Source organism: Lissotriton helveticus, chromosome 7, assembly GCF_964261635.1.
Source record: "Lissotriton helveticus chromosome 7, aLisHel1.1, whole genome shotgun sequence".
NCBI lineage: Eukaryota > Metazoa > Chordata > Amphibia > Caudata > Salamandridae > Lissotriton > Lissotriton helveticus.
This window is the reverse complement of record NC_136068.1, coordinates 1,683,377,823-1,683,402,713: the sequence shown is the minus strand read 5'-3', so window position 1 is coordinate 1,683,402,713 and position 24,891 is coordinate 1,683,377,823. Positions and strand designations below refer to the sequence as shown.

The following is a 24,891-nucleotide window of genomic DNA, read 5'->3' as shown; positions in this document are numbered from 1 at the left end:
GGGAATAGTAATTTTAACCCCTACGCTATCCAACGCTTTCCCTACTGTTGCACTCACTGGAGTGGGAATAGTAATTTTTTCCCTCCCGCTATCCAACGCTTTCCCTACTGTTGCACTCACTGGAGTGGGAATAGTAATGTCATCCCTACGCTATGCAACGCTTTCACTATTGTTAAATTTAATGTACTGTAAAATATTAATTACAAAATATATTTTTAATGTGTGAACTTATTATATATAATTTATTTTTATATTTGTATTATAGGTTTATTTATATATATAATTCTATTTTAAAATATGTTTTTAACGTTTTCAAATTTCAATAATAATTACTTTTTAATATCATTAAATTATTATATATTTATTATAAACATTAAAATGTGTTTCTTTTTTTAGATTACATGTTTTATTTATTAAAGTAATTTTGAGTATGTTTTACTTTATTATATTTATTATTTAATTAATTTTATATTACTTTTAAGACATTTAAAAAATTCGATATTTTGGCATTCTATATTTTTAACATCGATATTTTTTATTCAATATGTTTGCACTTACCTGTTTGTAGATAGGGAGTCGATATTCTGTCATTCTATATTTTTACCTCGATATTCTGGTAAGTCGATATTCTTGTATTCTATATTCTGTCAGTGATCCATTTCTAAAAAGGGTGAAAGCATTTTAAGCTGGATCTATCAAGGAGAGATGGGGATATATTTAGATCCGAATTCTGATCCCCAAATTTTAAGAAAAAAAAAGAAAATATTAAATTTAAAGATAATGGGATCATTGAGGAGGTAGAAGGCACGGAATGGCTTGCTCCGGTGGTCGCTGTACGCAAACCTAATGGAGATCTTCGTTTATTTATAGATTTGCGCCAGTTAAGTAAATGTGTGGTTGTGGATAGGTATCCCATACCCAACATTAATGAATTGCTGACTTTACTGGGTGGTGCTAGAGTATTTAGCACCATGGGCCTCATTTATGAAGGCCTTGCGCCACCGGTGCGTCACTTTTTCCCATGTTAAAAGTGACGCACCGGCGGCGTAAGGCCTTCATAAATAAGGGCCCATGGATTTAACTTCGGCTTATCTCCAGGTCGAATTAGAAGCATCATGTAGGGATTTTACAGCGTTTATCATTCCATTTGGGACTTACAGATTTAAAAGAATTACCAAGGCGATGTGCTCATATATGGAAACAATGACATTCAACATAGTGATCGCCTTAGATCGGTGCTAGAAAGATTGAGCGATAGCAATTTGACTATTAAGATGGAAAAATGCAAGTTTGGAACTGATTCACTCAATTATTTGGGGCATAAAATTACAGGCAATGGTATTAAGCCAAAGGAAGATTTGATAGAGGCAATTAAGAATAAGTCTTCTCGGGGGCGTGGCTTGCAGGCCATGAGCACGGACGCGCGCCGCTAGAGCTCCGGAGCTGATCGGGGCAAAATCCTGGTAAAATTGCCTTGGAGATCTCTGGGGTTTTCAATTAGAGGATCGGAGGTGTGATCCCAGACCCTGCTGCCTTCAAAAACGATGGGCGAGCGGAGGGTCGGCCCGCAACACCGAGCTAAAAACGGTGCGGCCCACAGCGGAGGTGCGACGTCGGACGCCGGGACCCACAGTGCGGAGCGAGGCCCCCCGGCCTACGGCTGAGGCCACCGGAAGTGCTCGGAGGCTCGGACCCGCGACCACACAGGCGGCGCAGGAAGACTTAGGGCGATATCGGAGGCCATCAGAGATCCCCTTGATGGAGGTGGGCGAGCGCTGAGGCAGAGTGAGGTGCGTACGTCATCAGAGAAACTGCCGCGCTGTGGGATACGCGGAGGTAACCGGCCACGTAGGGACACTGAGGAGCGGTGTCCCAAAGATCGAGTAGCGGCCGTTGCGTGGCGCCACTCCCCCTCCGTGTTGCCCCTGGCTCTGAACTGCCCATTGAATTTCCTGCACCGGGAGGTTGCCTGGGGCTCTCCCGCTCCGTGGATTCCGCGCCTCCCCCCCGGCAGTGAGTGGAGCGATGGGGTTGTACGTGAACCCGGAGAAGACTGGTTTCACCAGGGGAGTGTGGCTGCGCTGAGAACAGACCACGGGACCCCCCCGTGGGGGGGGCGGCACACCTGTGGGGCTCAGGCCTTCTTGTACGCGGGCGGAGGGAGTCGCTGGGAGGGCTTCCATATTCCTCCATGCCCATATCCTCAAGGGGTGCGCAGGAAGCGGAGCATTGCGGCCGCGCGGCCCCAGGGTCGCCCACGAGGGTGAGGGCGTGTGAAGCCGCAGACCTACTGTGGCGTCCCCCACCCTGCGGTCGGTCGGACTGCGCATCCCCACCTGGACTCTATCTGGCGGGGGGCCGCCGGGGGGGAGCCTGCCTCGGAGACTGGACACTAGGGGACCCACAGGGCCACTTGCCGGGGACCGAAAACATCGCACCAATGGTCTGCAAGGGGGTGAAGCTGGCGGAAAGCTACGGAGGACTGATGACGGTTACCACAATGCCACCTGCCATCGAGGACAGGGCACCGCAGCAGCCCATGACGGAGCGCCAGGCGGAGGGGCCTCAGGTTGATAAGCTGGACATTATCCTGAAGGAAATCAGGGACTCCAGAGCGGTCCTGGAGCAACAGAAGGGCACCCTGTCGACTAACTTATCCCTACTGAAGGCGGACCACAGTAAACTGGTGCACAGAGTGAAAGAACAGGGCCTGTCCATCGGCGAGATCACGCCAACTGTGGCAGAACATACGGTCTCCATTCAACGGCTCCAGTCACAGTTGGCCTCTCTCTTGGACCGGGTAGAGGATGCGAAGAGCCGCAATCGCCGGAATAACATTTGCGTTATAGGCCTTCCGGAGCGATGTGAAGGGCCTCAGGCTGCGGACTTTATGGAACAATGGTTCCGGGAATACGTAGCGGCAGAAGGCCTTTCACCACACTTCTGCGTGGAGTGAGCGCATAGGATCCCGACGGGCAGGCCTGACCCTGGAGACCCCCACGCCCACTGATAGTGCGAATTTTGAATTACCGGGATAGGGATGTTCTGCTGCAAAAGGCACGGGAGAAGTCCCTTATCCAATATGACAATCACAAAATCTCTCTCTACCCGGACTACACCAACATGGTTCAAAAGCAACGCTCCTCCTACCTAGAGGTGAAAAAGAAACTACAAAAGGCCAACCTCAAGTACGCATTGTTGTTTCCGGCTCGTTTAAAAATCATACATGACAGGAATACGCACTTCTTCGAGAGTCCCGTGGATGCCGAGGAGTGGCTGGAGGTGATAGGCATAGACGGGAGCCAGGGACCCTCACAAGAACCGGATGCCGAGGGATCGAGTGGAAACCAGGTCAGGAGTGGGGCGGAGGCCCCCAAGCCGCGACGAGGCGGAAGGCGACACGGACCGTCAAAGAAACAACAAAAAGAGAAGCAACTAGACGCTTTGGTGGTGGCAGGCACATTCAGAGAGGACTCCCAGAAGATATTAACGGACTCGGAGGACAGTACGGTCCATTCAGATTCGGACCACTGTTTCCCAGTGTCACGCCCCGCACTGCAGATGACGTGATGGACAACTGTGGGGGGGGGAAGACCTGAATGGAAGCAGCTGAAGGGCCTACGAACCGTATTGTTTTTCCTACATGTTTTGACTTTATACTGTACTGTTACCAATGATCGCTCTGAGGAGGGAGGTAGGGGTAACGTATGTGGGTGCCACTGCTACCTAAGAATGTATCCTGTTATTATACCGGGTTGGGCACGGTCACATTTAAGATGTAAGTAAGGCACGGGCGACTTGAGATTTCTGTTCCCCTCTGAATATTGGTAACATTGCCCCATGACAGTTGCCGTAGAGCTGGCGGAGCCCGATGGGCTGAAGGTAGAGACTGCAATGGTGCTCGACCCCCCCCCCGATGGCGGATGCACTGGATATTCAGTCCTTTTAAGATTTGTTCAATTGTTGGGCTCAGCTTGGTTCTTAAGCTGCGCCGTTATGGTTCCTTTTTGTATTTGGGGTGGGGGGTGGGTAGTCTCCTGGTGGCGGTCACATAGGGTTCAAGCCGGTAGGCGGCTGAGGTTACAAAATGGGTGCACATGAATATGGCTGACACAGCGGGGAAGTATAAAATCACGACCTGGAATGTGAGGGGGCTGAGGGCGGTTCTGAAGCGACACAGAATACATGCCTTTCTGCTGCGCCACCACTCGCAGATTGCTTTTCTCCAAGAGTCCCACCTCACGGCCTCGGAAGTTGTCAAGATGAGGAAGAAATGGAGGGGTACAATTCTGACCACAACATATTCCGCCTTCTCTAGGGGGGCACGATATGGATTAGACATGGCACCCCGTTCTTGGAGGTGGAAAGGAGGGGACTGGACCACAATATTAGAACATCCTAGGCGGGTATCGCGCAATGTCCGGTTCAGATTCATACAGGGGATGGTCCTACATAGAGCATATCTGACTCCCAATCGGCTACATAAAATGTTCCCGAACTCTTCCCATACTTGTCCGCGCTGTGGTGAGGATGAGGCCGGGCTACTTCACATGATGTGGTCATGCCCGCAACTTTGAGGGTACTGGTCAGGGGTGTGCCAGACACTAAGAGCAGTTACGAACCTCCCGGTGCCGGAAGAGGCACTGTATTGCCTACTGGGTTTGCGCAGAAGGCCCAAAACACTGAAGGCTCAACTGAAATTGCTAGATCTGGCTCTGTTACTAGCAATCCGGACAGTAACAATCAGATGGAAATCACATAGACCGCCTGGAACACACCTTTGGCAGTCGGAAGTGCTTAAGTGGGGGAGGGCGGAAGGGACGATACTTCGGAGGGAAGAAACACGAGGCCTCCGGAAATTCCCTATATCCCAGGAATGGGAGACTATGCTCATTACAATGGAGGGCGAGGACCACACACGAACAGGGAACAATGGGCATGAGGATTAAAGAGGAGAGGTCACGCTCAATATGACGCATAACAGAACGCCCCAGACTTACTCACAACAACATTCACCATACGTTATCACACCCCGAGAGGCAGCACATATTAGCGCCTAAGATAACCGGAGGGACCCGATTCTCAATTTTCCTCTTAGACGAATACCACTATTGGACAGCCAGGAGACGACTAGTTTCAGTATGGGAGAGGGTGGGGGGAGGTGGGTGGGCGGAGGGATGTTTGATTGATGATACGGTATTTCCTTAAGATGCTGATATCGAGAAATTACGCGACAAGATTTGTGTAACGTTAAGATGTAATTTTTAGATGTCACTGTTGTGAGATAAGGAGGTATGCATGGGGTGAAAATATAAACCCCGGCTGTTGCATTGACAGATTTATTGTAATGTTTACTTGCAGATACTGCAGCTGAGAATAAAGTTCTTAAAAAAAAAAAAAGAATATGTCTTCTCCCACGTGTAAAGAAGAACTTATGAGTTTTTTGGGCATGGTCGAATATTATGCCAAATTTGTAAAAGGTTTTGCGGACATATCCTCTAATATGAGATTATTATTGAAGAAAGGTAAAAGCTTTGTGTGGTCAAAAGAGTGTCAATAGGAATTTTTCGTGATTAAGGAGAAACTTAATTGTGTACTATGTTTGAAAAGTTTTGATCCTACTTGAAAATCTATCGTGACTACGGATGCGAGTGAAAAAGATTTGGGTGCTGTGCTACAACAAGTGGGTCCGGATGGAGAAAGAACTATTATGTTACTGTCAAGAAGTTTGAAAGATACTGAAAGTCGGTATTCAGTTGTGGAGTGTGAGTCTTTAGCTGTTTATTGGGCTGTTAAAAATCTCAGAAATTTCCTGTGCGGTTTTGATTTTGAAATCAGGACAGATCATAAACCTTTAGTTGAGATTTTTGAAAAAAAAGGTTTAGATTTAATATCTAGTTGAATCACCAAATGGATTATTAGTCTGCAGGAATTTTCATTTAAACGCAAATACATTCCTGGTGTGAACAATAAGATTGCTGACACATTGTCTCGCTTAATTTCTCAAGATTGTGAGGTTATAGATGAGAGTGAGGAGGAATGAGTGGGTCTGTGCTTTTGATTTTGATCATATATCCAAGTAGAAGTGGATAGCGGAAGTTTAGTCAGATCTTATTATTAAAGAAGTGATGGATTTGATAAGAGGAAAATGGGAACGTTTTAAGAAAAGCTCTGAGGATACCAAACCTTTTTGGTGTGTGAGAGATGAATTAAGTGTTGATGATAACATTGTATTTAGGGGTACCAAACTTGTGCCTCAGAGTCATCCTGGTATTTGTAAAACTAAGGAGAGAGTACGTTCTGCGTATTGGTGGCCAGGAATGGATAAAATGGTGGAGAGAGTTATAAGAGAATGTGATGCGTGCAATATGTCTGACAAAGTTAGAATTACGAGAGTACAACCAATGGTAATAAGACATAGACCAAAACACCGCTGGGAGGATGTTGCACTTGATATTGTGGGTCCTTTACATTTTAAAGAATCTCAAACATTTATTTTAGTTGTTATTGATATGTTTTCGCGTTGGCCGGAGGTTTTCTTTTTGTCTGTCATAGACTCTAAAAACATTATTAAATGTCTTAGATCACTATTTGCAAGGGATGGAATTCCTAAGACAATTTTATCTGATAATGGTGTACAATTAATTTCAAAGGAGATGGAGGATTTCTTTAGTTCATGTGGTATAATTCATAAGAAAAGCTCTCTCTATCATCCCGAGGGAAATGGAATGGTTGAGAGATTCAACAGAGCAATTAAAGAATCCATAAGACTAGCTAAATCTCATGCTTTGGATTGGAAGAGAGCAAGGGATCAAAAAAGTTGAAGAGAATAGGTTAACTCCACATTCTCTGTCCTTGAAAAATCATGTAGCCAAGGTGACGGGCACCTGTTATGGTATAATGCGTGGCCTTAGAAAGATCTTTAGATGGCTTCCGCTTGAAGCCAGAAAGCCGTTGGTTCAGGGCCTGATCATTAGCCATCTTGATTACGGCAATGCCATGTACCACGGCTTGAATGAGGAACAGTTGTCAAAATTACAAACTTTGCAGAATACGGCGGCAAGATTGGTGCTGGATCTGCCACCTAGAACAGCGTCAGCTCCATGTTTGAAACAACTACATTGGCTGCCCATACGGCAAAGAAGTCAATTTAAGATCTTATGTTTGACCCATAACGCATTGTATAAAAAAGGACCCCGGTATCCTAAAAAAAAACTGAACTGGTACGCCCCCAAGAGGGTCTTAAGATCTAGCCTCAAGTCTCTGCTAATGCAACCTCGGGTGCGAACTTCCAGGTACGGGCAACGGTATTTTTCATTCCTTGCACCTGCCCTTTGGAATAAGCTACCTCCCTACCTTCTTTCAATTAAGGAGCATCAGCAATTTCGTAAAGCCTTGAAAACTTGGCTTTTTCCCTAGCATGCAGCCTGTCTCCCTCTGCTATGATGCCCTTTCAGTGTTTGTCTCTTCCCCCCGGTTCTTATGCTGCTAGCGCCTTGAGACCTTGCGGTGATAATGGCGCTCTATAAAAACTTTTGACATTTGACATTTGACATTCTACAACGGGGTCAACTCCTTTTCTGTTGTTTAGGGGTAGAGTACCAAATACTCTTTTGGAGCTTTTTTGGGTATATGAATACTCTTTTGCAAAAGGCAAGGAAGAAAAATAAGATTACGAGGAAGTTATGGCAAAGGAGAAAGTAAAAGCAATGCAGAGAAAAAATTATTTTGACAAAAGAAATGCTGTTAAACCTACTTTGGTAAGTGTAGGGGATCTTGTTGCTATTAGGTGGCCTGGTATCATCACTGGTGGTACATCTAAATACTTGGATCCCATGACTGTGATAAAAGTGTTTTTGAATGCAATCAAAACTCAAGACCATTGAGTTTAGAATTTTAATAGAGTTGTGTTAGTAAAGAAAAGAAATTACATGAACATTTTCAAAGATCTGAATGTCCCTATTGAGTGAAGTAAAAAGTCTTGTGTGTCGGATGGGGGTTTAGAAGAACTGAGAAGATCCTCTAGATCAACCAGATGTCCAGGTCATTTGAAGGAATTTATTTGACAAATGATACTTTAATATTGTGTTTCTGCGTAGTATTGTTTTAAGTAACAAATATATATATATATATATATTTTTTTTTTTCTTCTCTTTATAAGGAAGGGAGATGTGTAATATTCCTTCATAGTTCTCTATGACACTTTTCTAGTTAGTAATCTATGGTACTGTATCTTCTTAATTCTAGAGCTTCATTATGTCATATTGGACTGTGGCATTTGTCAGTTGCCAGTTGCTGTGAACATGGCTGGATGAGGTCCATTACTTCAATAAACTTACTCTGAAGATCATCATATCATGCCTGAGAACCTTCTTGAATTTCACACTAGATAATATTCCATTTAGTTAGATAGATGTAGTACCCCTAGTACTGTGTCTTTGAAAAATAGAGTCCCATAAATAGCTTAACTAATTATTAAAATTGACAATGACCTGGACTTAACCACCATGTTTTATTTATGTACCGATATTGTTTTTATGCAAAACATTTGTCTAAATGTTACTGCTACTAAATAAAAATGTAAAACCCCAATCTATGACTTCATGCAGGTTTCAGTGACTGACACTTCATACCGTTTCACCTGAGAAGGTTAAAGGCCTTCAGGGAAGGGGAGAAAAGTAATGTGTGTGAAAAGTTTCAAACATAAATGCCTTCTATCTAAGCAGGGAACCAGCACAAACACATTCACACATTAGCCACAAAAGTAGTATCCAAGCATCACACACACACAATCTCATAATTTATTCCTCGTGTTAGGGATACCAGCATGGCAAGTATTAAAAACCAGACCAGGACATGACATCACATACACTTCACTAGTCACAATGGAAGAAACACACAGTATCACATCAAGTTTGGAGCAGGACATGACATAGCATTAGACGAGAACAGAATGATAGTTGAATACATCCTTCTCTGGGAAAACATGGATTGATGGTACACTGTAAGACACTTTTACCCATGCAAGATGTACATAGTCTCTCTTTGGGATACAAACACCATGACAACTTGCCCACTATCTCATCACCTTACTGACCAATAATAATGCACTTATTTGCTGTCCCAACACTCTAACATTTCAAATACTTTACCTGCAAAAATAATTCCCCAACCCTTCCACTCCCTCATCTATCCTATCTGCTCCTTCCCATCACCACAAACACTTTCTGATGACAGAACACTAATGGACAAACAACAAGCCAAGCATGAGTAGTGCTGAACAAGACAGAGATTCACACTAATCAGGCCATAATATCAGAAACCATTAATAATGTACAAAACATGGGGGGTGGTCCCAAGATCCGCAGGGGCCGGATATCTAGCCACCGTGAGCAAAGGCTTAATTCAATGCATCAACATTGAATTAGAAACCCAGAGGACCGCAGCCACAGCACAAACCCTCTGAGCAATCCTGCACACTGTTTTCAGGTTACTATCATTCCTTCTAGATGAGTTCAGGGACACAGTGACAATCTGAACAAATATTCATTTAAGAATAACACACTCAAAAATAGCACTAAGAAGGAGGGACACTTTGTTAAAATTATATATTTATTTTAGATCCTCAGTCTAGAGCATAAAATATGTCCGGTAATCACACAGAACATAAAAAAAAAGAGTTAAGCATGTGATGGTCAGTTTCTGAGATGTAACACCCTATTCTATGCTAAACCTTAGCTAAAGATTTAAATAGGAAACCCTACCTTGTGAGTTGATGGATTACACAGCATACATCTAAATAACTGGCTGCTGCTGCTCTTTTCCAGAGCTCTGCCGCAAAAGCAGGATATGTGTTCTAGGTAAAGGACGCCTTCTGCTTGGCTTCTGGAATCAGCTCATTATCTGAGATTAGGGGGTTTAGCAATCTAGCATGACCTTTGGCAATAATTCTGACACAAAAATCTATCTTAGTTAATTGTCAAATCCTGGGGTATTTATCCTATTTGACCACTGATTTTATATGATATATGCAGAATGAACATTAATCTTACTGCCAGTCTAACCTAACATGAAGCAAAGTATACAGCTTGATCCACATGTTCACATTAAGCATCCATCTTGTAATGGCTGTTTCTATTTACATAGTTAGCAGCCATTGCCGCATCTGATATATTTTAATTGCTATAAAGAGAATATTGGTCATGCCATTATTTTCATATTACTGTATGTATCTCTGCAGGCTTTGGATTTTCTAATGACTAAACATAGTGCTGGAAAACGTCACGAATTCCAATCTGAATACAAAGAGATATTTGATGCAGTGCATTTTGCAGAGAAAACAAGGTAAGACAAATGTTGGAAATGTTGAGGAATCAGGAGTTCACCTTGAAGTGTTTAAAAGTGTCCACATTGCAAACACATTGTAAATAACAAACAAAATGGGAGAATGACTGAACAGTGGCACTCCATACATTCTATATATGTAGGCAATTTCCTTTAATGCCTTGTTCCTCTATAAGTGTGATGTATTTTATCTCAGACTAGAACTTTACCATTCACACCCTGGCCACATTTCCCTATTTGCCCCTTTTGTCTACTTTCTAAGTTAAATGATAAATCCAACCATAAGCATTACTTGTGAGTGTATGGTGGTTTCCGGTAACTGAAGAAGGTGTTTCATTTACTCTGCATCTTTTTCACTGGAATGAATGGATGACTGTACCATGAATGTTACATTTTTGTGCTAATAGCAGAGTAAAGGACTAACCAAAATCATAAGTGTTTTAGTAGTTTTCCAAACTACCTGTACTTTCCTTCAGTACATCTCTGGCAGGAGGTCAGAGATTCCAGTGTGTAGATCATACAGCTAATAATCTAGACTCCCTTTGTTTGATAAGTAAAAGGTGAGTGCACTTTTGGAGGTAATATATTGAGGTGAGCTAACTGGGTGTTAATATGTGATTTCAGATTTTAGCCATTCAGGATTGACATCTACATCACATCTATGACCCTGGAGTTTATTTTCAAGCCTAACTCTATCACTGACTATAAAGCTAGTTTCAGTTATTAAATAAATGTACAATTTGGACTCCTTTCCTCATGGTCAGAAACTTGTAAGCGCCCAAGCATCTACATTTTTGGCATTTTTACGTTTTCCAATATATTATGGAAGTTTAAGTTATAACACAATTATATAATTCAGCCTGGTTTTGAATAATGTCCCCATAATCCTGTTTTTTTCAGGTAGAATATTCTTCCAAATTAATATTCTGGGTTGCTTATTAGCCTAATGAGGTATCTATCAAGAAAAATAGTTTCCTTTTTTTGCATTGAACTATGGCCAGCACTTTGCAATTCAGTGCTATATATTAAGGAGTCAGTTCTGCAGACTCACCAATTGAAGTTGAGGTTATGTTCATTTACCAGTAGAACTAGTCTGTCAAGACGTTGTGAGAAGACTTAAAAACTGTGTGGTGTTGCCAGAAGGACGACATTTTCTTTTTTAATGGAGCCCTCGCCCATCAACCTAGTTGGTGGCATGCTTCAACATCAGGCCCATCTTGTATGTCCCTGGTGTGCTACAACGCTTGTGTTACAGCAGAGCGGATATATTTGCTGAGTGTGCGGTGTGGGTGACGTGAAAAGTGAAGTTTAAAAACTGTCCATTGATCCCAAAAAGTACATTTTAATGATTGGGCCTCTGGCAGTGGTAAAATGCAAGGTCGCAGATGCAGGTGTAGTTGTGCTTAAGAAACTCCTAAATCCTGAGGGCGGTCTACATGTTTCAGCCAGATCTCTTATATAAACTGGCTTTCCTCAGGACCTAAAACTTTGCAGAGTGTGATCTGTACTTACTCTAGTGTATAGATATGTGTAGCAAGCGCTAAGGTGCTTTTATGTGGAGTGCAAAAAAAGATGGATTTAGGCCCAGATCTCTGTACTGGGGTGAATGTATGACATTGTTCTGCATTCTGTCCATCAACTGTTGTTTTTGCATTTTTGTGCGAGAAGGCAGTTCCTCCTCAAATCACTCCTTTAAATACAACATAGAACAAAAGACAAACAAACACACAGAAGGGTAGTTTAGTTATGTGCAGAGTGGCCATATCACATCAATAAAAACCACCGCAGTGTTAGTGATGATAGCAATAAACCCAGATTTGTGACTGGGGGTGAATTTTTTGCCATCCATCATCTTGTGTGTTTTGCTGTTCACCCTATGTGGGAAGTGTATGCCCAGACGTGGGTCCCGTGCTCACTAACCCACTGGAATCAATCTATCCTGGCTGAAGACGGCTGATAGCCAGAAACCGGTCCTAGGAATCTTGATTCCGGTCCTGGGAAGACATTGCTCGGCAGTTGGGGCTGGACTGTTCCCATGAGGCACAGGGTCAAGACTGATTTGCATATGGCCATGTCTGAACTGGGGTGGCTTGGTGAGCAAAATAACAATGGATTAAACCCAGATCTGTGACTGGGGGTGAATGTTTTGCCATTGTGCAACATTCCTTCCATCATCTTGTGTGTTTTGCTGTTCACCCTATGTGGGAAGGGTATGCCCAGACGTGGGTCCCGTGCTCACTAAGCCACTGGAGTCAAGCTATCCTGGCTTAAGACGGCTGATAGCCAGAAACCGGTCCTAGGATGCTTGATTCCGGTCCAGGGAAGACATGGCTTGGTAGTTCCGGCTGAACAGGGGTGGGTGGGTGAGCAAAATAACGATGGATTAAACCCAGATCCCTGACTGGGGTGAATGTTTTGCCATTGTGCAACATTCCATCCATCATCTTGTTTGTTTTCCTTCTGACAACACCACGCAGTTTTGGAGCCTTCTCACAACGTCTTGATAGACTATTTCTCATTGATATAGCACATTTACCTAGGGGATATGAACTAGTCCTCATACATCCTCACTCTCTCTTTGATACTGATACATTTACCAGTAGAAAGAGAGGTTTCATGTAAACGTTAGTTGCACAAGGTATAGTTGGAGATTCCTGTGAACTCCCCAACCAAAGGTATGTGATAGGTTCTAGCTGCTTGTCAGGTGAGTCAGGCGGGCCTGGGTCTTGAAAAATAAAACCAAGTTCCTATAAGAATGAGAAGGGGCAAGGGATTTATGAAACCAGTCCCAGACATTACCATCGTCTATGAGGAGACTAACCCTCAGAATGATAAATCGAACCTTACAGAGGAAGAGGTGTCTGCCATGGGAGATCTGGCTCAGCTAGCTGGTTTGAAAGCAGTATATGGCCCCTCCCAACCTGGCTCCTGCAAAAGGCAACCAACCCACTCTTGAAGGTCTTTGGCAACATGTTCAGAGAGTGAAAATTGGGAATACCACCAGAGGTCATCAGATCTCTTTGGGGGACATTCTCTGTAGTAAAAAGCTTAAGGTCCCCGAATCAGCCAGGTTGCTGGTGGTCCACCAGTGCAACAGGCCCTATCAGCTGGCCAAAACCTACATTTGTACTGGCTCTAGATGAGGCTTGCCAAGCCAGTGGCTTATCAAGTGGATGAACCTGGGCTTCACGATAAACATATTAAGTGGAAGGGACACTTTTTGAGAGGGTAAGGGAGGAAGCTGGCATAGCCCTGTAATCTAAGTTCAGCTTCAGGGAACAGGATCTGGCGGTAGAATGCACCACTCTGTAACCTGGAGCTATACCTTGAGGAATGCGATGGTCAGGGCCCTACTGAATATCTTTCCTCAAAGGGACTTTCAAAAAAGCATGCTTCTGACAGAGGGACAGGCATCATGTGAGCATACAAGAAGTTCATATGGGATCAGTTTGGTTTACTTATACGTTTTCAACTCTGGAAGGCATGATTATAGGCCTAAAATAGCCTATTAGGTAAAGCTGTGTTGTCTTGTTACCATGCTTGCTGTTTGCCTACAGGACAGTTTCACAGAAGTGATTGATTGATTGATTGATTGATTGATCAGGCTTAAACCTCCTTCAACATTTTTTTGTGTACTATGAGAAGGTGGTTTATTAGTTAGGCTGGGTGGATGTCCACCACAAATATTAAATGTACAATCCTGTAAGGTCCAGTAAAATGTTTCAGTAACTTAAACCTTATCTCAATCCTTGGTAGCTGTGGCACAGAGCAGACACCTTAACTTAGAGAGCATTAGTAAAACACTTAGCAATACGACAAACAGTTAAAAAGTCAAAGGCTGAAAGCAATAAAAATCCCACTCCAATTTCCAAAATAATTTTGCGCCTAATTTACATCTTGGTGACTCTGGTCACAGAGTCACTTTTTGATGGTTTCACTGCCCGCCTACTTGTTGGTCCACCCACTTAATTTATATGTTGGAGGGTCTACGGACCAAAGAACATCTGAGTGCCGCTGACTCCTCCAGGATTTCCTCCAATGTAAACAGCATCATAGGCAAAAGCGGCTGTTGGAGGGATTTCAGCCAGGATAACCACCGCCCTAATCACAATGTGCCTTTCCATCGGGACAACTGTGGTGGAGATACCTCTATATGTGAGTTGGCAAATTCGAAAGAAATTAGGTAAAAACATACTTTTTTTCAGTTTCCCACTTCTGTTTCCATCTTTAACCCATTTGTTCAGGTACTTACTTTGCTGCTACAACTTGACCAGAAAGCTAATCAATTGCCTCATTGCCAGGATCAGAGGTAAAGTTTTGACCCATATCTTACTTTGAATTGTGTGTTATAATTTCCTGTAGCCTTTTGTATTTTAGATTGCCCTTAGATGCAATGTTATCCTTATGTGAAATGCATCCTGTGTTGAGACTGTTTTGTTGTTGTGGTGGTGGTTGTGGGTGTTGTGTATGTGGGGCACATGGGTGTACATTCAAAAGTGTGTGTATGTTGTATACGTGTTATGCTATATGTACAAAAGGAAAAAACAACAGGTGATGGACAGAATGCAGAACATTGTCATACATTCACCCCAGTACAGAGATCTGGGCCTAAATCCATTGTTTTCTTGCACTCCACACCACCCTAGGTCAGACATGCAAATCAGCCTTGACCCTGTGCCTCATGGGAACAGTCAAGCCCGAACTGCCAAGCCATGTCTTTCCTGGACCGGAATCAAGCATCCAAGGACCGGTTTCTGGCTATCAGCCGTCATCAGCCTGGATAGCTTGACTCCAGTGGTGTGGAGAGCATGGGACTCACGTCTGAGCATACCGATACCACTCGGGCGACAAAGGCAAAAACAACAGGTGATGGACAGAATGCAGAACATTGTCATACATTCACCCCAGTACAGAGATCTGGGCCTAAATCCATCGTTTTTTTGCACTCCACACCACCCCAGTTCAGACATGGCCATATGCAAATCAGCCTTGACCCTGTGCCTCATGGGAACAATCCAGCCCGCACTGCCAAGCCATTTCTTTCCTGGACCGGAATCAAGCATCCAAGGACTGGTTTCTGGCTATCAGCCGTCATCAGCCTGGATGGCTTGACTCCAGTGGTGTGGAGAGCATGGGACTCACGTCTGAGAATACCCATCCCACTCGGTGCGACAAAGGCAATAACAACAGGTGATGGACAGACTGCAGAACATTGTCATACATTCACCCCAGTACAGAGATCTGGGCTTACTCCGTGGTTTTTTTGCACTCCACACCACCCCAGGTCAGACATGGCCATATGCAAATCAGCCTTGACCCTGTGCCTCCTGGGAACAGTCCAGCCCGAACTGCCAAGCCATGTCTTTAATGGACCAGGATCAAGCATCCAAGGACCGGTTTCTGGCTATTAGCCGTCATCAGCCTGGATAGCTTGACTCCAGTGGTGTGGAGAGCATGGGACTCACGTCTGAGCATACCCATCCCACTCGGGGCGACAAAGGCAAAAACAACAGGTGATGGACAGAATGCAGTACATTGTCATACATTCACCCCAGTACAGAGATCTGGGCCTAAATCCATTGTTTTTTTGCAATCCACACCACCCCAGGTCAGACATGGCCATATGCAAATCAGGCTTGACCCTGTGCCTCATGGGAACAGTCCAGCCCGAACTGCCAAGCCATGTCTTTCCTGGACCGGAATCAAGCATCCAAGGACCGGTTTCTGGCTATCAGCCGTCATCAGCCAGGATAGCTTGACTCCAGTGGTGTGGAGAGCATAGGACTAACATCTGAGCATACCAATCCCACTCGGGGCGACAAAGGCAAAAACAACAGGTGATGGACAGAATGCAGAACATTGTCATACATTCACCCCAGTACAGAGATCTGGGCCTAAATCCATCGTTTTTTTTGCATTCCACACCACCCCAGGTCAGACATGGCCATATGCAAATCAGCCTTGACCCTGTGCCTCATGGAACAGTCCAGCCCGAACTGCCAAGCCATGTCTTTCCTGGACCGGAATCAAGCATCCAAGGACCGGTTTCTGGCTATCAGCCGTCATCAGCCTGGATAGCTTGACTCCAGTGGTGTTGAGAGCATGGGACTCACGTCTGAGCATACCCATCCCACTCGGGGCGACAAAGGCAAGAACAACAGGTGAAGGACAGAATGCAGAACATTGTCACACATTCAGCCCAGTACAGAGATCTGGGCCTAAATCCATCGTTTTTTTGCACTCCACACCACCCCAGTTCAGATATGGCCATATGCAAATCAGCCTTGACCCTGTGCCTCATGGGAACAGTCCAGCCCGAACTGCCAACCCATTTCTTTCCTGGACCGGAATCAAGCATCCAAGGACCGGTTTCTGGCTATTAGCCATCATCAGCCTGGATAGCTTGACTCCAGTGGTGTTGAGAGCATGGGACTCACGTCTGAGCATACCCATCCCACTCGGGGCGACAAAGGCAAAAACAACAGGTGATGGACAGAATGCCGAACATTGTCATACATTCACCCCAGTACAGAGATCTGGGCCTAAATCCATCGTTTGTTTGCAATCCACACCACCCCAGGTCAGACATGGCCATATGCAAATCAGGCTTGACTCTGTGCCTCATGGGAACAGTCCAGCCCGAACTGCCAAGCCATGTCTTTCCTGGACCGGAATCAAGCATCCAAGGACCGGTTTCTGGCTATCAGCCGTCATCAGCCAGGATAGCTTGACTTGACTCCAGTGGTGTGGAGAGCATAGGACTAACATCTGAGCATACCCATCCCACTCGGGGCGACAAAGGCAAAAACAACAGGTGATGGACAGAATGCAGAACATTGTCATACATTCACCCCAGTACAGAGATCTGGGCCTAAATCCATCGGTTTTTTTTGCACTCCACACCACCCCAGGTCAGACATGGCCATATGCAAATCAGCCTTGACCCTGTGCCTCATGGAACAGTCCAGCCCGAACTGCCAAGCCATGTGTTTCCTGGACCGGAATCAAGCATCCAAGGACCGGTTTCTGGCTATCAGCCGTCATCAGCCTGGATAGCTTGACTCCAGTGGTGTTGAGAGCATGGGACTCACGTCTGAGCATACCCATCCCACTCGGGGCGACAAAGGCAAGAACAACAGGTGAAGGACAGAATGCAGAACATTGTCATACATTCAGCCCAGTACAGAGATCTGGGCCTAAATCCATCGTTTTTTTGCACTCCACACCACCCCAGTTCAGACATGGCCATATGCAAATCAGCCTTGACCCTGTGCCTCATGGGAACAGTCCAGCCCGAACTGCCAACCCATTTCTTTCCTGGACCGGAATCAAGCATCCAAGGACCGGTTTCTGGCTATCAGCCGTCATCAGCCTGGATAGCTTGACTCCAGTGGTGTGGAGAGCATGGGACTCACGTCTGAGAATACCCATCCCACTCAGTGCGACAAAGGCAATAACAACAGGTGATGGACAGAATGCAGAACATTGTCATACATTCACCCCAGTACAGAGATCTGGGCCTAAATCCATCGTTTTTTTGCACTCCACACCACCCCAGGTCAGACATGGCCATATGCAAATCAGCCTTGACCCTGTGCCTCCTGGGAACAGTCCAGCCCGAACTGCCAAGCCATGTCTTTAATGGACCAGGATCAAGCATCCAAGGACCGGTTTCTGGCTATTAGCCATCATCAGCCTGGATAGCTTGACTCCAGTGGTGTTGAGAGCATGGGACTCACGTCTGAGCATACCCATCCCACTCGGGGCGACAAAGGCAAAAACAACAGGTGATGGACAGAATGCAGAACATTGTCATACATTCACCCCAGTACAGAGATCTGGGCCTAAATCCATTGTTTGTTTGCAATCCACACCACCCCAGGTCAGACATGGCCATATGCAAATCAGGCTTGACTCTGTGCCTCATGGGAACAGTCCAGCCCGAACTGCCACGCCATGTCTTTCCTGGACCGGAATCAAGCATCCAAGGACCGGTTTCTGGCTATCAGCCGTCATCAGCCTGGATAGCTTGACTCCAGTGGTGTGGAGAGCATGGGACTCACGTCTGAGCATACGCATCCCACTCGGGGCGACAAAGGCAAAAACAACAGGTGATGGACAGAATGCAGAACATTGTCATACATTCACCCCAGTACAGAGATCTGGGCCTGAATCCATCGTTTGTTTGCAATCCACACCACCCCAGGTCAGACATGGCCATATGCAAATCAGGCTTGACTCTGTGCCTCATGGGAACAGTCCAGCCCGAACTGCCAAGCCATGTCTTTCCTGGACCGGAATCAAGCATCCAAGGACCGGTTTCTGGCTATCAGCCGTCATCAGCCAGGATAGCTTGACTCCAGTGGTGTGGAGAGCATGGGACTCACGTCTGAGCATACCCATGCCACTCGGTGCGACAAAGGCAATAACAACAGGTGATAGACAGAATGCAGAACATTGTCATACATTCACCCCAGTACAGAGATATGGGCCTAAATCCATCGTTTTTTGCACTCCACACCACCCAAGGTCAGACATGGCCATATGCAAATCAGCCTTGACCCTGTGCCTCATGGGAACAGTCCAGCCCGAACTGCCAAGCCATGTCTTTCCAGGACCAGAATCAAGCATCCAAGGACCGGTTTCTGGCTATCAGCCGTCATCAGCCTGGATGGCTTGACTCCAGTGGTGTGGAGAGCATGGGACTCACGTCTGAGAATACCCATCCCACTCGGTGCGACAAAGGCAATAACAACAGGTGATGGACAGACTGCAGAACATTGTCATACATTCACCCCAGTACAGAGATCTGGGCTTACTCCGTGGTTTTTTTGCACTCCACACCACCCCAGGTCAGACATGGCCATATGCAAATCAGCCTTGACCCTGTGCCTCCTGGGAACAGTCCAGCCCGAACTGCCAAGCCATGTCTTTAATGGACCAGGATCAAGCATCCAAGGACCGGTTTCTGGCTATTAGCCGTCATCAGCCTGGATAGCTTGACTCCAGTGGTGTGGAGAGCATGGGACTCACGTCTGAGAATACCCATCCCACTCAGTGCGACAAAGGCAATAACAACAGGTGATGGACAGAATGCAGAACATTGTCATACATTCACCCCAGTACAGAGATCTGGGCCTAAATCCATCGTTTTTTTGCACTCCACACCACCCCAGGTCAGACATGGCCATATGCAAATCAGCCTTGACCCTGTGCCTCCTGGGAACAGTCCAGCCCGAACTGCCAAGCCATGTCTTTAATGGACCAGGATCAAGCATCCAAGGACCGGTTTCTGGCTATTAGCCATCATCAGCCTGGATAGCTTGACTCCAGTGGTGTTGAGAGCATGGGACTCACGTCTGAGCATACCCATCCCACTCGGGGCGACAAAGGCAAAAACAACAGGTGATGGACAGAATGCAGAACATTGTCATACATTCACCCCAGTACAGAGATCTGGGCCTAAATCCATTGTTTTTTTGCAATCCACACCACCCCAGGTCAGACATGGCCATATGCAAATCAGGCTTGACCCTGTGCCTCATGGGAACAGTCCAGCCCGAACTGCCAAGCCATGTCTTTCCTGGACCGGAATCAAGCATCCAAGGACCGGTTTCTGGCTATCAGCCGTCATCAGCCAGGATAGCTTGACTCCAGTGGTGTGGAGAGCATAGGACTAACATCTGAGCATACCGATCCCACTCGGGGCGACAAAGGCAAAAACAACAGGTGATGGACAGAATGCAGAACATTGTCATACATTCACCCCAGTACAGAGATCTGGGCCTAAATCCATCGTTTTTTTTGCATTCCACACCACCCCAGGTCAGACATGGCCATATGCAAATCAGCCTTGACCCTGTGCCTCATGGAACAGTCCAGCCCGAACTGCCAAGCCATGTCTTTCCTGGACCGGAATCAAGCATCCAAGGACCGGTTTCTGGCTATCAGCCGTCATCAGCCTGGATAGCTTGACTCCAGTGGTGTTGAGAGCATGGGACTCACGTCTGAGCATACCCATCCCACTCGGGGCGACAAAGGCAAGAACAACAGGTGAAGGACAGAATGCAGAACATTGTCATACATTCAGCCCAGTACAGAGATCTGGGCCTAAATCCATCGTTTTTTTGCACTCCACACCACCCCAGTTCAGATATGGCCATATGCAAATCAGCCTTGACCCTGTGCCTCATGGGAACAGTCCAGCCCGAACTGCCAACCCATTTCTTTCCTGGACCGGAATCAAGCATCCAAGGACCGGTTTCTGGCTATCAGCCGTCATCAGCCTGGATAGCTTGACTCCAGTGGTGTGGAGAGCATGGGACTCACGTCTGAGAATACCCATCCCACTCAGTGCGACAAAGGCAATAACAACAGGTGATGGACAGAATGCAGAACATTGTCATACATTCACCCCAGTACAGAGATCTGGGCCTAAATCCATCGTTTTTTTGCACTCCACACCACCCCAGGTCAGACATGGCCATATGCAAATCAGCCTTGACCCTGTGCCTCCTGGGAACAGTCCAGCCCGAACTGCCAAGCCATGTCTTTAATGGACCAGGATCAAGCATCCAAGGACCGGTTTCTGGCTATTAGCCATCATCAGCCTGGATAGCTTGACTCCAGTGGTGTTGAGAGCATGGGACTCACGTCTGAGCATACCCATCCCACTCGGGGCGACAAAGGCAAAAACAACAGGTGATGGACAGAATGCCGAACATTGTCATACATTCACCCCAGTACAGAGATCTGGGCCTAAATCCATCGTTTGTTTGCAATCCACACCACCCCAGGTCAGACATGGCCATATGCAAATCAGGCTTGACTCTGTGCCTCATGGGAACAGTCCAGCCCGAACTGCCAAGCCATGTCTTTCCTGGACCGGAATCAAGCATCCAAGGACCGGTTTCTGGCTATCAGCCGTCATCAGCCAGGATAGCTTGACTTGACTCCAGTGGTGTGGAGAGCATAGGACTAACATCTGAGCATACCCATCCCACTCGGGGCGACAAAGGCAAAAACAACAGGTGATGGACAGAATGCAGAACATTGTCATACATTCACCCCAGTACAGATATCTGGGCCTAAATCCATCGGTTTTTTTTGCACTCCACACCACCCCAGGTCAGACATGGCCATATGCAAATCAGCCTTGACCCTGTGCCTCATGGAACAGTCCAGCCCGAACTGCCAAGCCATGTGTTTCCTGGACCGGAATCAAGCATCCAAGGACCGGTTTCTGGCTATCAGCCGTCATCAGCCTGGATAGCTTGACTCCAGTGGTGTTGAGAGCATGGGACTCACGTCTGAGCATACCCATCCCACTCGGGGCGACAAAGGCAAGAACAACAGGTGAAGGACAGAATGCAGAACATTGTCATACATTCAGCCCAGTACAGAGATCTGGGCCTAAATCCATCGTTTTTTTGCACTCCACACCACCCCAGTTCAGACATGGCCATATGCAAATCAGCCTTGACCCTGTGCCTCATGGGAACAGTCCAGCCCGAACTGCCAACCCATTTCTTTCCTGGACCGGAATCAAGCATCCAAGGACCGGTTTCTGGCTATCAGCCGTCATCAGCCTGGATAGCTTGACTCCAGTGGTGTGGAGAGCATGGGACTCACGTCTGAGAATACCCATCCCACTCAGTGCGACAAAGGCAATAACAACAGGTGATGGACAGAATGCAGAACATTGTCATACATTCACCCCAGTACAGAGATCTGGGCCTAAATCCATCGTTTTTTTGCACTCCACACCACCCCAGGTCAGACATGGCCCTATGCAAATCAGCCTTGACCCTGTGCCTCCTGGGAACAGTCCAGCCCGAACTGCCAAGCCATGTCTTTAATGGACCAGGATCAAGCATCCAAGGACCGGTTTCTGGCTATTAGCCATCATCAGCCTGGATAGCTTGACTCCAGTGGTGTTGAGAGCATGGGACTCACGTCTGAGCATACCCATCCCACTCGGGGCGACAAAGGCAAAAACAACAGGTGATGGACAGAATGCAGAACATTGTCATACATTCACCCCAGTACAGAGATCTGGGCCTAAATCCATTGTTTGTTTGCAATCCACACCACCCCAGGTCAGACATGGCCATATGCAAATCAGGCTTGACTCTGTGCCTCATGGGAACAGTCCAGCCCGAACTGCCACGCCATGTCTTTCCTGGACCGGAATCAAGCATCCAAGGACCGGTTTCTGGCTATCAGCCGTCATCAGCCTGGATAGCTTGACTCCAGTGGTGTGGAGAGCATGGGACTCACGTCCGAGCATACCCATCCCACTCGGGGCGACAAAGGCAAAAACAACAGGTGATGGACAGAATGCAGAACATTGTCATACATTCACCCCAGTACAGAGATCTGGGCCTGAATCCATCGTTTGTTTGCAATCCACACCACCCCAGGTCAGACATGGCCATATGCAAATCAGGCTTGACTCTGTGCCTCATGGGAACAGTCCAGCCCGAACTGCCAAGCCATGTCTTTCCTGGACCGGAATCAAGCATCCAAGGACCGGTTTCTGGCTATCAGCCGTCATCAGCCAGGATAGCTTGACTCCAGTGGTGTGGAGAGCATGGGACTCACGTCTGAGCATACCCATGCCACTCGGTGCGACAAAGGCAATAACAACAGGTGATAGACAGAATGCAGAACATTGTCATACATTCACCCCAGTACAGAGATATGGGCCTAAATCCATCGTTTTTTGCACTCCACACCACCCAAGGTCAGACATGGCCATATGCAAATCAGCCTTGACCCTGTGCCTCATGGGAACAGTCCAGCCCGAACTGCCAAGCCATGTCTTTCCAGGACCAGAATCAAGCATCCAAGGACCGGTTTCTGGCTATCAGCCGTCATCAGCCTGGATGGCTTGACTCCAGTGGTGTGGAGAGCATGGGACTCACGTCTGAGAATACCCATCCCACTCGGTGCGACAAAGGCAATAACAACAGGTGATGGACAGACTGCAGAACATTGTCATACATTCACCCCAGTACAGAGATCTGGGCTTACTCCGTGGTTTTTTTGCACTCCACACCACCCCAGGTCAGACATGGCCATATGCAAATCAGCCTTGACCCTGTGCCTCCTGGGAACAGTCCAGCCCGAACTGCCAAGCCATGTCTTTAATGGACCAGGATCAAGCATCCAAGGACCGGTTTCTGGCTATTAGCCGTCATCAGCCTGGATAGCTTGACTCCAGTGGTGTGGAGAGCATGGGACTCACGTCTGAGCATACCCATCCCACTCGGGGCGACAAAGGCAAAAACAACAGGTGATGGACAGAATGCAGAACATTGTCATACATTCACCCCAGTACAGAGATCTGGGCCTAAATCCATTGTTTTTTTGCAATCCACACCACCCCAGGTCAGACATGGCCATATGCAAATCAGGCTTGACCCTGTGCCTCATGGGAACAGTCCAGCCCGAACTGCCAAGCCATGTCTTTCCTGGACCGGAATCAAGCATCCAAGGACCGGTTTCTGGCTATCAGCCGTCATCAGCCAGGATAGCTTGACTCCAGTGGTGTGGAGAGCATAGGACTAACATCTGAGCATACCAATCCCACTCGGGGCGACAAAGGCAAAAACAACAGGTGATGGACAGAATGCAGAACATTGTCATACATTCACCCCAGTACAGAGATCTGGGCCTAAATCCATCGTTTTTTTGCACTCCACACCACCCCAGGTCAGACATGGCCATATGCAAATCAGCCTTGACCCTGTGCCTCCTGGGAACAGTCCAGCCCGAACTGCCAAGCCATGTCTTTAATGGACCAGGATCAAGCATCCAAGGACCGGTTTCTGGCTATTAGCCATCATCAGCCTGGATAGCTTGACTCCAGTGGTGTTGAGAGCATGGGACTCACGTCTGAGCATACCCATCCCACTCGGGGCGACAAAGGCAAAAACAACAGGTGATGGACAGAATGCAGAACATTGTCATACATTCACCCCAGTACAGAGATCTGGGCCTAAATCCATTGTTTTTTTGCAATCCACACCACCCCAGGTCAGACATGGCCATATGCAAATCAGGCTTGACCCTGTGCCTCATGGGAACAGTCCAGCCCGAACTGCCAAGCCATGTCTTTCCTGGACCGGAATCAAGCATCCAAGGACCGGTTTCTGGCTATCAGCCGTCATCAGCCAGGATAGCTTGACTCCAGTGGTGTGGAGAGCATAGGACTAACATCTGAGCATACCAATCCCACTCGGGGCGACAAAGGCAAAAACAACAGGTGATGGACAGAATGCAGAACATTGTCATACATTCACCCCAGTACAGAGATCTGGGCCTAAATCCATCGTTTTTTTTGCATTCCACACCACCCCAGGTCAGACATGGCCATATGCAAATCAGCCTTGACCCTGTGCCTCATGGAACAGTCCAGCCCGAACTGCCAAGCCATGTCTTTCCTGGACCGGAATCAAGCATCCAAGGACCGGTTTCTGGCTATCAGCCGTCATCAGCCTGGATAGCTTGACTCCAGTGGTGTTGAGAGCATGGGACTCACGT

General features: G+C 46.7%; 1 protein-coding gene across 2 annotated transcripts in view; it reads left to right on the top strand.

Moving 5' to 3' along the window:
* Positions 1–24,891, top strand: part of LOC144767618 (putative methyltransferase DDB_G0268948) — a 717,827-nt gene that overhangs the window by 505,634 nt on the left and 187,302 nt on the right. For both annotated transcript variants that reach the window (XM_078651025.1, XM_078651024.1), the window contains exon 5: positions 10,241–10,344. In XM_078651025.1, coding sequence (XP_078507151.1) covers positions 10,241–10,344 — 104 coding nt within the window. The remainder of the gene's footprint in view (positions 1–10,240; positions 10,345–24,891) is intronic.